We start from the raw sequence: 12,043 nt of genomic DNA on the forward strand, positions 1-12,043 counted from the left end.
GTAATTCTATTTTTAATTTTTTGAGGAAGTGCCATACTGTTTTCCACAGTGACTACACCATTTTACATTCTCATTAGCAAGCACGAGGGTTCCAATTTCCTCCCATCTTTGCTAACACTTGGAATTTTCTGGTTGGCAAGGGGGTTGATCTAAGAACTGGAACAACCAGAGATATTTAAGTTGATTTGTATCAGGAATAGAAAGGCCTGGTCCTGAGTGGCTGGCAGCATGGAGATGTGACACTGAGGGACAGTTGGGGTCATGGGAGGGATACTGGGAAGAGATATTTGGAGTTCTGAGGGGTATCACGATGGGATACCCCTTTGGTGACTTTGAGAGATTGTTATAAAGACATCAACCGCTTTTCAGGTCCCCCTGTATGTTGAACCGATGTTCCCAGGTAAGAGTGTGCTGGGGCTGTCCAGGAGAGGCAGCTAGAGGTTTTGGCAAAACCATCCTGTGGGGGGATGCTTGGGTGGCTCAGTGGTTGAGTGTCTACCTTTGGCTCAGGTTGTGATCCTGGAGTCCCAGGATTGAGACCTGCATCGGACTCCTGCATGGAGCCTGTTTCTCCCTCTGCCTGTGTCTCTGTCTCTCTCTGTGTGTCTCTCATGAATAAATAAATAAAATCTTAAAAAAAAAATCCATCCTGTGGACATTGACCAGAAAAAGCACCTAAGACAAACATCAGGTGGCCTCAGAGTCATCCGTGGCTCTGAATCCCAAGGGTGGCCAAGTGATGAGTAGCAGCTGTGATATTTTGAAGGGAATTTTTATCTAGCCAGGTTGTCTACAGGTGTGATTTCAATATTAAAAAATTTCCAGATAGGCTAGAGTTCAGAAAACGAACCACCCATGTATTCCTTTGGAGGGGAAAACTTATGTTGGATAATGTTCTCCAGCAGTGCAAGAACGGGTGTGCGTCCAGTCACGGGAAAGGACTGAGGAATGGTAGCTAACATGCCAGTTCGGTCCCAAAATCTGTGTCCAAACCTGAATGCAAAATGCCAAATCTTGTGGTCAATAAAGTAGTTTTAATGTTAAAAAAAAAAAAAAAAGTAAAAGCAGAAATTGGATCTCCACCAAAGACCAAGCAGGGGATGGAGCTGGCAGTCTGCCACACATCAAAATTCCCAGTGACCCTCCATCCCAGAGCCGAGTTTTCCAGAGCCATTCCTCACTAGGTGGAAAGTCTAGAGCCAATCCCTTGGAATGAATGTCGCTCCTCCTCCCAGACACCAGCCATGGACTTGTGGGGAGCTTCCTTCTCCTGGACCCTTCAGACCAACCCTCAAAGCTGCACCCATACAGAGACCCCTCACCAAGGAGTCAGGGTAATGCGAGCAAGAAGGAGAGCTTGCTATATAGAGAGTAGAAGTTTTCCCTAGGACCCAAAGGGAAGGCCTTGGGCAGATAAACCCTTCCCAGAGGCTCCCCAACCCTCAGGGCAGCAGCCCCTTTCTCCCAGAGCACTCCCTTATTCTGACCCTGAAGTTCTTGAATTTCTTTTGGTACCTGGATTCCTTTATATTCTCTGTTTTTAAAACTGAGGGGATGGGCACCTGGGTGGCTCAGTGGTTGAGCATCTGCCTTGGGCTCAAGTCCTGGGATCGAGTCCCACATCGGGCTCCCCACAGGGAGCCTGCTTCTCCCTCTGCCTGTGTCTCTGCCTCTCTCTGTGTGTCTCTCATGAATAAATAAATAAAATCTTAACAACAACAACAACAACAAAAATCCAGTCCCTTAGCGAGGTTCGTGTTTGTAATAGTTTTGTCGTCTACCGTCACAGCACTGTGTATTAGATTTCCTGGACTTATCTACTAGTTACTAGTATGTACCCTCAAACTTCATCTCCCATGCACCCACCTCCAACCCCTGGTTACCACCATTCTCTGGGTTTTCCCAGTTTGGTTCTTTCTAGATTCTGCGTATAAGTGAGATCATACGGTATTTGTCTTTCTCTGCCTGACTTATCTCACTTAGGATCACGTAGCATCTCACTCAAAGTCCATCCATGTTGTGGCAAATGGCAGGATTTCCTTTTTTTCTCACAGCTGAATAGTATTCCATTGTGTGTATAAATTTATACACCACATCTTCTTTATCCATTCATCCATCAACAGACACTTAGGTTGCTTCCACCTCTGGGCTATTGTGAATAATGCTGCAGTGAACATAGGAGTGCATGTAGCTCTCCGGGGGGCTATTTTCATTTCCTTCGGATATATATCCAGAAGTGGGATTGCTGGGTTGTACGGATTACTATTTTTAATGTTTTCTTTTAAAGATTACTTACTTATTCATGAGAGACAGAAAGAAAGAGAGAGAGAGACATAGGCAGAGGGAGAAGCAGGCTCCCTGCAGGGAGCCCCATGCGGGACTCGATCCCAGGACCCCAGCACCACAACCTGAGCCAAAGGCAGATGCTGAACCACTGAGCCACCCAGGCGTCCCTCTATTTTTAATGTTTTGAGAAAACTTTGCATTCTTTAAAATTATTGAGGACCTCAAAGAGAGATTTCCTTTATGTGGGTTATATCTAGTGGATGCTAGTTACTATATTAGAAAATGAAACAAAAGGGCAGCCCCGGTGGCTCAGCAGTTTAGCACCGCCTTTGGCCGGGGGTGTGATCCTGGAGACAAGGGATCGAGTCCCACGTTGGGTTCCCTGCATGGAGCCTGCTTCTCCCTCTGCCTGTGTCTCTGCCTCTCTCTCTCTCTCTCTCTGAGTCTCTCATGAATAAATAAAATCTTAAAAAAAAAAAAAAATGGCCTTGGGGAGAGGGCTGGGGAGGACACCTAGGAGGCCAGCAGTGCCCCAGGTCCTCGGGACACGTGATATAGTCTAAAGCAGCACAAGCATTCTTGGGCCTAGGTGGGGTCAAAGCAAAGAAATTATAGCAATAAAATGTGCAATAACCTCTGTCCGGCTGGTTTTCCCTGTTCCTCCTCCTCATAATTCACAGCCCTGGGACCTTCAGAAACCCCACCCCAGCTGGAATTCACAGGGTGGGCGGTGGCATGACTCACAGTTACCCAAAGCCACAGTGAGCAGGGCCACATCTGCCTTCCTGAGGGGACCCACCTCCCCATCCCCTTCCTTCCATCTCCCCGCTTGCCCCCTCCCAAGCAGCAGCTGAATGAACCCAGACAACAGCAGCCCAGAGAGCTGGAGCCACTGTCAGCAGGCAGGGCGCCCAGGGTGACCTCGAGGGCACAGGGATGTAGAACCCAGGCTACGGGAAGAACATTCTGCATCTTTCCAGACCTGCCCCCAGCTTCTGGGGTTAATAAGGGTCATCCTGGTCCTTCCCAGATGGAATGGCCTCTCCTGGCCTGGATAGGAAGGGAAGGGGAAGACAGGGCAGGGCTGGTAGGGGTGCAAGAGCCCAAGCAATCAGGGACGCCTGGGTGGCTCAGTGGTTGAGCATCTGCCTTCGGCTCAGGGGGTAATCCCAGGGTCCTGGGATTGAGTTCTGCATGGGGCTCCCCCCAAGGGAGCCTGCTTCTCCTTCTGCCTGTGTCTCTATCTCTTTTGGGTCTCTCATGAATAAATAAATAAAATCTTTAAAAAAAGAGCCCAAGCAGTCAGGCAGTCCAGTTTTCAAACTTTGCTTGGGCCACAGAACTACTTTTGGGGATCATCCTGGTTTGCTGTGGGTGGCCAGCAGAATTGTCCTGTCGAGAGCTGGATCGCCTGAAGCATTGCTGAGTTTTCTGGCCTCTCGCTTGTTTGCCATCAGCCCCAAGATCTCGAGGAAACACGGTTTGGTAACTACCAGTGAGGTTCATGGGCCCATTTAACAGATAGGGAAGCCGATCCCAAGAGGGAAGATGTCTCTTGCCCACCTACTGTGTGTCAGGGGTTGGGTAGAACTGGGATCTGGTGCTTTCTGCAGGAGACCAGCAAGTATATGTCATGGGAAGGGGTACACGCTGAGCAGGGGCTGGTGTTGGGGCCGCAGCTCGCAGAGGGGCAGGCCAGCTTGCGGCACGGACAGAAAAGGAAGGATAAATCTGTCCTCTCTCCTTCTCCCGTGGCCATAAGTCCAACTTCTGACCATGGCAGTAACCACCTCTCCACTTCCACCTGTGGACCCTGCCCTGTCCTTCCCTCCCTGCGCCAGGAAAGGGGGGGTCTCGGCCCTGTGACACCTGGGCCTTCGAAGACCCTAGAATAGAGGCCCTTTGACTTCTCCCTTTCCTAGGTTCCCAGCCTCCTCCTGCTACAGGGAGGGTGGGCCGCATTTTTGCACATTCCTGAGAAACAGTTTGTGTTCCGAGATCCCATGCATCCAGGCCCTGGTGACCATGAGGCCTAAATCCCGGGTTTTCCAGAAACAGAGGTCATGGCTTTTGTCACATTCTCAAATGGGCCTGTGGTCCAAAAAGAAGTCATCACCCCTGCATCAGGAGGGGAGGGGTCTTGCAGAGGAGAGGTGGGCATGGAAGGATGGGGGGGTTGGGGAGAGCTGTGTCAGGGATATTCTCCCCTGCTGGAGCCTTTACATGTTACCTGGTTTTATTTCTCTCTCCTACTTGTGATGGAGGGTCCCTGGCTCCATTTTACAGATGAGGAAACTGGGACTCAGTGACATGAGGTAGCTTGCCCCAGACACAGCCCTGAGGGATGGATCAAGCCGGGGCAGGGACAGAGGCCCAAGGTGGTGTTGTATTTGGTTCTACAGCGGCCTTCAGCTCTGGAACCTGGCAAAGCCGGCACTTTAGAAGCCTCCCTTGTGAGCATCCGCACCAGACCCCCGAGCCTCCGCATCTAGGTCCCCAGGAAATTATTTCAGTGGCCAGAGACCCTGACGCAGGGCTTCTCCCTTCTGAGGGTCATTCTTGGGCCCTTCTGTCCATTCCTCTCTAACGAGGAGGGAGCAAAGTGCCCCTACAGTGGCAGGTGGGACCTGGCTGAAGGGTAGGCTTAGGAAGGCTCCCCGCCAGGGCAGAGGGCACGGAGCCCAGCCCCCTCCCCTCCGGGTCCACCCAGCAAAGACCCTTGCTTTCTTTGTCCTTAGAAATGTCAGCCCCCCAGGACCCCTGGGTGGCTCAGTGGGTGGAGCATCAGCCTTCAACTCAGGTCGTAACTCCAGGGTCTCAGGATCGAATCCCACATCGGGCTCCCCGCAGGGAGCCTGCTTCTCCCTCTGCCTGTGTCCTGCCTCTCTCTGTGTGTGTCTCTCATGAACAAATAAATAAAGTCTTAAAAAAGTGTGAGCCCCCAAACCTCAGGGCAGCATCTCTACCCTCCTGCCTACCTCCTGCCCAACTCACTCCAGTGGTAAATAAGGCAGAGCAATCCCAAAACAGGCCCCGGCTGAGGCATAGGCCCACCCCACCATTCCTGAAATTCTTTTTAAAAACATCTTTATTGGGGCACCCCAGTGGCTCAGTCTGTTTAAGTGTCTGCCTTCAGCTCAGGTCATAGTCTCAAAGTCCTGGGTTTGAGCCTCACATCAGGCTCTCTGCTTACCCAGGAGTCTGCTTCTTCCTCTCTCTCTCAAAAAACTAAAAGTAAAATTTTTTAAGAAATAATAAAAATTGGGGCACCTGGATGGCTCAGTTGGTTGAGCATCTGCTTTTGACTCAGATCATGATTCCAGAGTCGTTGGATCGAGCCCCATGTCAGGCTCCCTGCTCAGCAGGAAGCCTACTTCTCCCTCTCTTCCCCACTCGTGCTCTCTCGCTATCTCTCTCTCTCTCTCAAATAAATAAAATCTTTTTTAAAAAATTTAAAAATCTTTATTATATGTGATTTTTTTCTTTCATTGTTATTGGGATGTAAACTGAGCAATGTGTGAGTTCAAGGCATACAGCATAACCATTGACTTACATACGCTGTGAAATGATGACCACAGTAAGTTAACATCTTCTCGTGTAGTGAGGGGGGGAATAAAAGAAAAAATATGGCTTTTTTCTTTGCGATGAGGACTTTTAGGATGGGTACTCCCTTAGCATTTTTCACATCTCCTACACCGCAGAGTTAACTCCAGTCTCTTGTTAAACATCCCGGGCCTCAGTTTCTTCACCTGTAAATTGGGAATTACAATGGCCAGCCTACTCGCCTTACAGGGATTTCTAAGAATCACATGGGGAAGGTGTTTGGAAAAGTTCAGGATTCCCCACCGAAATAACTGGGAGTGAACCTGTGCCAGGACTCACCCATCAGTCACACATTTGGTGTCCTCAGGGTGTTGGACCTGGCCTGGGAGCCTTCTTCCTCTGGGCTGTGCTGGGGCAGCTCCGCCTGTGGCTTGGGAGCCTAGGGGCCCATAGGGTAAGGGCAGCAAAAGTGGGTGATGCTTGACTTCCCTGCCCACCCTTGGTGGGCCCCTTGGTCTTCAGGGTGGGCTGGGCCCAGGAATATTTTCGTTCCTATCATTGTCTGGTCTGGGCAAGGTACCAAGGTAGGAATAGGAACCACAGCTTCACCCAAGAACAACAGAAAATGCTTTGCTTCTCTAAAGCAGTTAACGCTGCTTCAAGCTTCCACCAACTTGACTGGTGGGGAAGTCAAAAGTCAAGCTTTAGTTATGTTTGGGGAGTCTGCCCTTTCCCTGGGTTGTGCAAGAATCTTGGGTTTTACACAGTCCAGAACATTTGGAGTAGGGCCCCTGGGTCCTGATCTACCCTGGTGACTGTTGTTGGCCAAGTCTATGGGGTCCCTTGCTGGTTGGGCAGGGGCATCTGCAGAGGCTCCCAGCTGGGACTGTCAGTGTGTGGTGCCCCCGCAAACCCTTGTCCTTCCTCGGGCCTGGAGACCCTCTGCCTCCACCCCAAATCACCTGTTGTCCTTTCTAAGGGAGCCCTAGTGGTGCTTTCTTCTGGGTGCCTGGCAGCTTCTTTTAATCCCACAATCCAGAACCACCACCGCCACCAGCCCCTGAGACAAAGGAACACCAAAGTTGGGTCAGCTATAGAAGGAGCAGTAAAAATGATGGCAGAAGCATGGGAAAAACAAATAAATATCAGTACATGATCCTATCACAGAGCTGGGGGATTTACTCTGCATGCAGGTTCCAAAATTTGCCCTCCCTATGTGGAAAAGCAGCCACTACTACCATGGCCAGTACTACCATGCTGGTACCTTTGGCTTCGTACTGGTTTCCAGGGGAGGAGGATGGAGGGTGAGTCTTCATCCAGAGGTTGGAGGGCCTGGGACATACATGCGCTGGGAAGGCATCTTAGAGGGGCTTCCATGGCCCTCTGGACAAGTTCTGTAGATGCTTCCTTGCAGCTGGGAAACCTTCCTGGGGATGGGGGGTCTCCCCCCTGGTTAGGGTGCTGGAGGAGGGGGTGCTAAGCCACCCACAGGGAGCTGTTCTGGGCATGTTGGAAGGGACTCGAGAGTAAGGCCTGGCCACCCCTGACCTCTGGGTGACCTCTCTTGCAGGACCTGGGCATGGAGTCGACCTCTCTGGATGATGTTCTATACCGCTATGCCAGCTTCAGGAACCTGGTGGACCCCATCACACATGACCTCATCATCAGCCTGGCGCGCTACATCCACTGCCCCAAGCCGGTAGGGCCGCTGTGGTCAGAGCCAGCCAGGTCTGGGGGTGTGAGGCGGGTGCCTTTCTGGCCAGAGCAGCTCAGTGTCCAAGGAGAGCTGGTGGCTATGGCCCGGGGAGGCCCAAAGAGGACAAGCCACCTCAAGTGGGCAGCCAGCCAGCGGGCCTGAGGTGCCCACCCTGTCCTAAGGCTCAGCACCCATGGCAGGGTCTCACATGGGCACCATCAGCCCACGTTTTGGTTTTTGTTTGGCCTCCCAGTGTATTAAATCCAGATTCCTTGCCAACATTTAAAACTCAGAATATTTCACACATGCTCCATATTCAGCTCCCCTTGGAAAACAGGAAGCTCCAGCAGCATGGAGCCTTCATTCCTATAGGACGGGAGCTGAGTAGCTCCACCCTAGAGCTTTTCCCTCCCATCCCTCAATTTCCAGCAGCTTCCAAAAGAAGCACTTCCCCTGTGGCAGGGACAGGAAGCCAGAGCAGGACCCAGGAGCGCCTGAGGGAAGCTTCTGCTTTCAGAGGAGGAGGATTTAGGATAGGAGGGAGGAGGTGACTGTCAAACCCACCTCCTCACTTGGCCTGAGCACAGACTTGAACCTGGTTGCTCAGGGGGGCTCCATTGCTCTGAAGCTGGGCCTCCATCTGGGCCTTCATCTAGGACCTTCTCTCTGGCTTCTGGGGCCGTCTGGCACCAAGACTTAGGTGAGGAGCCAGCTCTGAAGGGCTGGGAGCCAGTCGGGGCCAAGCACGGGGTGGGTTGGGGTTGGTGGTGGGATGCCGCAGAAGCCAGGAACGCTGAGCTCAAATATGTGATGGTAAGAAAAAGCTGGTAGTGGGGTTGGCAGGCTGGGGAAGAGCGGCTGCTGCCAGGAGCTGTAGGAGAATCAGCTGGGCCTGGAATCACCTCCACTTCTCATTCAGATTGTACCTGGCTCAGCCCAGGGAAGCTGGGAGCAGCGTCTGTAGGCTTCACGGGTGCCAGACCTCTGCCTTTTCTGGAACGGGATGAGATGCCCACAGGTGAAGGGATGACAGATCACAGGGCCCTCAAAGCAGCTCCATAGGAGAGATGTCATTTTTATGCACATTTTAGAGTTGGGGAAGACCAAATTCAGGTAATGACGTAATCTGATGAAGGTGACCCCCACAGGTATGATCTGGGCCTCAGTTCCGGGCAGGGTGCGGGCGCTGTCAGTGCTCTGGTGGGGCTGGTAGGGCTGCATCGGGGCCAGATGAGGAGGCCTGTGGGGGAGCAGGAAGGAGAGGTGGCCCCAGGGGTTCTGTCTGGACTGAGCTCCATCCCCTCCGGCGGGGTGGGGACCATGGGGGGGGGGGGGGGGCACACCCGGGTTGTCTGCGCTCAGGCTGCTACAACACGAAACCACTGACAGGGGGCCTTGTAAACAACAGTAATGTCTTGCTCCCAGTTCTGGAAGCCGGGAATCCAGGGTCAGGGCGCCCACAGGGCGCGGTTCTGGTGAGAGCCCTCTTCCAGGTTTGCAGACGGCCGCCTCCTCGTGGTGGCCTCATGGGTGGGTGGAAAGCAAGCCAGCTGGCTCTCTGGCTTCTTCGTTTAACCCTTGTGACCTCTTCTAATCCTGCTTAACCCCCTAAAGGCCCCACCTCCAGACACCATCACACCGGGGTGGGGTCCCCCCCACAGGTTGGGGTGACAGAGTCAGACATTAGGTCCATGGCATGGGTGTTGCTTTCTCGGGTCACTTAATTAGCTGAACTTTGTTTTCTTCAACTCCAAAGACACATGACAACACCCTCCCCTGTAGAGCCATTTTGAGAGTTCAGTGAGCTGATTCAGGAGAAGCTTCCAGAAGCTCAGGCATTTGTACCATGTACACGGAAGCTAAGGTTTACCTAGTCATTGAGCACCCACCGTGTGCCAAGCAGGGTCCTCAGACTTAGCAGGTCCGTGGTGAGATCCTGAGGCAAGGTTGTAGGCTCAGAGTCTTGGAGAATTAGGGGCCGGCCTCTGATTTCCAGATTTCCAGAGCCAGCCAGTGGTGTCAGCCCTGTTGGAGGCCCGGCCCTGTTGGAACCGGCCAGGCTGGTTCCCCTAACCATACCCATAGGCCAGGTGGCAGGAGAGGCCCTTCATTCAAAAGGACTCTCCTGGTTGTGGTTGAGGCCAGGGTGGGAGGTCCTGACTCTGAGGCCCCCAAACTGGTGTTAGGGGCAGCCCTGGCCCCCACCCCAAAACGTGAGCTGGCTCGGGGCTGGCCAGGAATTCCTGTTCTTGGCTCTTTCATCTGAGAAGCCCAGATCATTCCAAGTGTGGGCCTTAAGGTTACTATGCCAAGACTCTCCGCTAGGAGGCAGCGTTTCCCTCAGCTGTGACGTGAGACAAATAAGTAGGCCTTCCTGGTCCAATCTGTTTCAGCATCCAGCAGACAAATAACCCCACAACTAAGATGACCCCCTCAAATGAGTCCCAGCCTACCAAAAGTCCTCTCCTGTGTGCCAGCTGGATGTGGGCCCAGGCCCTAGAAAATGTGGGTCTGTGCGTGTCCCCAGAAGGAGGACAGTCAAAATCCCATCGCGCCCATGACTCTGTGCTGATGAATCCATAGCCAAGCTTCAAGCTCAGAAGTCACCTACCTCTTTTTTTTTTTTTTTTTTAAGATTTTGTTTGTTTATTCATGAGAGAGACAGAAACGTAGGCAGAGGAAGAAGCAGGTTCCCTGCGGGGAGCCTGATGTGGGACTCGATCCCAGGAACCCAGGATCACGCCCTGAGCCGAAGGCAGATGTTCAACCACTGAGCCACCCAGGTGCCCCATTTAGCGGGCAATTTTAGAGACTCCTTCCTTCCCTGCACCCCAGCTCCAGCCCCACACATCCCTTCATGTCTACAGTCAGGGTCCCCACGAGCAGATGCTAAAATGAGGGTGTGTGTACAGCAATTTGTTGGGGAGGTGCCCCGGGGAAGCCAGGCCAGCCCAGGCTCCATCCTGGGGAGGGCAAGCAGCTTCCACCTGGTTCCTCAAGGGAAAGGGGCTGGGCTTTCAAACCCCCGCACTGGCCAGAGTGAGGGGCTCTCCCTGAGGAGGTAAGTTCCCAGGCACTCCTGTCTCCTGATCAGGTCTTGATCTCAGAGTCCTGGGATCGAGTCCTGCATCAGGTTCCCCACAGCGAGCCTGCTTCTCCTTCTGCCTATGTCTTTGCCTCTGTGTGTGTGTCTTGCATAAATAAATACACAAAATCTTAAAAAAAAAAAAAAAAAAAAGGGTGGGCACTCACCACAGAGCAGGACAGGTGCTGGTCCTCCGGGCAGAAGTACACCAAAGAAGGGAGGGTCACAAAATTGGAAAAAGTGGATCCAAGTGATTTGAATGGAGCACCCATGTTGTCCACCACAACCAGCAAGTCCCAACAGCCCTCATTCCCTAGTGTGTTGGGGTCTCTCAAAGGCCCTTCTGGTCCCCACATCCTCCTCCTTAAGGCTACTGGCAGAGCCTCCAGTGGGACTCTGGGCCTCCACTCCTGCCTCCCTGCCCTCTGTGCTCTGAGAGCAGCCAGAGAGGAATCTGCAAGGTCAATTGGATCACCTAAGTACCTCTCTGAGAAACCTTCCATTGTGTCGTAGTTTCACTAAAACCCAAACTCCTTTTTTTTTTTTTTTGAAGATTTTATTTATTTATTCATGAGAGACACACAGAGAGAAGCAGAGACACAGGCAGAGGGAAAAGCAGGCTCCCTGTGGAGAGCCCAATGTGGGACTCGATCCCAGGACCCGGGGATCATGACCTGAGCTGAAGGCAGATGCTCAACCACTGAGCCACCCAGATGCCCCCTCTCAGAACCTTCAGTGACCAGCCTAGCTCACAAGGCTCTCCCATGTCCTGTTTATGGCTTCATTTCACTCACTGGTCTCCCACGCAATCTTGCTTATTTATTTGTCAGCTAACATATTGTCTGCCTTCCCCACAAGACTATCAGTTCCAAAGGGACAAGAGATGGCATCTGTCTTGCTCACAACTACATCTTGCATCATGCAGGGCCCTGGCGGGAAGCAGGCCAACACATTCCATTGTGAATTTTTGAGAGTTTAATAATGGGACTCTTTCCACGGTTGTGGGCAGGAGAAAGGAAACCAGTGGGGGATATTGAGACACCCAAAGACAAGCGGCAGCAGGAAGTTGTTACCACAGAAAGGGCCTTGGGTGCAAGCCATGACACCAGAGCCATGAGAACACTTTTTCCAGCACCGTGCTGTATTTTCTATTGCTGTGTAACAAATGACCCCAGAATTTAGTGGCTTAAAACAATAGACATTGATCATTGTGTAGTCTCTGTAGCCTAACCTAGGTCATTCTAGATTAGGGTCCCTTGTGACAGTGGCCAGGGCTGCAAATATCTACGGGTTTGGTGGACAGTGGCAGGCCCCCTTCCGGGCTGGCACACCCCCTGGCTGCTGGCAGGAAGCCTCAGTTTCTTGCCACATGAGACTGTGGCATAGGGCCGCTGGAGCTTCCACACACACATCGGGGCAGCTGGCTTATTATC

At 52.3% G+C, this 12,043-nt stretch overlaps 1 protein-coding gene across 1 annotated transcript in view; it reads left to right on the top strand.

Moving 5' to 3' along the window:
• The window catches only part of LRRC75A (leucine rich repeat containing 75A), a 42,446-nt gene that overhangs the window by 20,874 nt on the left and 9,529 nt on the right, over positions 1 to 12,043 (top strand). The window contains exon 2 of the mRNA XM_038536996.1: positions 7,400 to 7,528. Coding sequence (XP_038392924.1) covers positions 7,400 to 7,528 — 129 coding nt within the window. The remainder of the gene's footprint in view (positions 1 to 7,399; positions 7,529 to 12,043) is intronic.

Source organism: Canis lupus, chromosome 5 (assembly GCF_011100685.1).
Source record: "Canis lupus familiaris isolate Mischka breed German Shepherd chromosome 5, alternate assembly UU_Cfam_GSD_1.0, whole genome shotgun sequence".
NCBI lineage: Eukaryota > Metazoa > Chordata > Mammalia > Carnivora > Canidae > Canis > Canis lupus.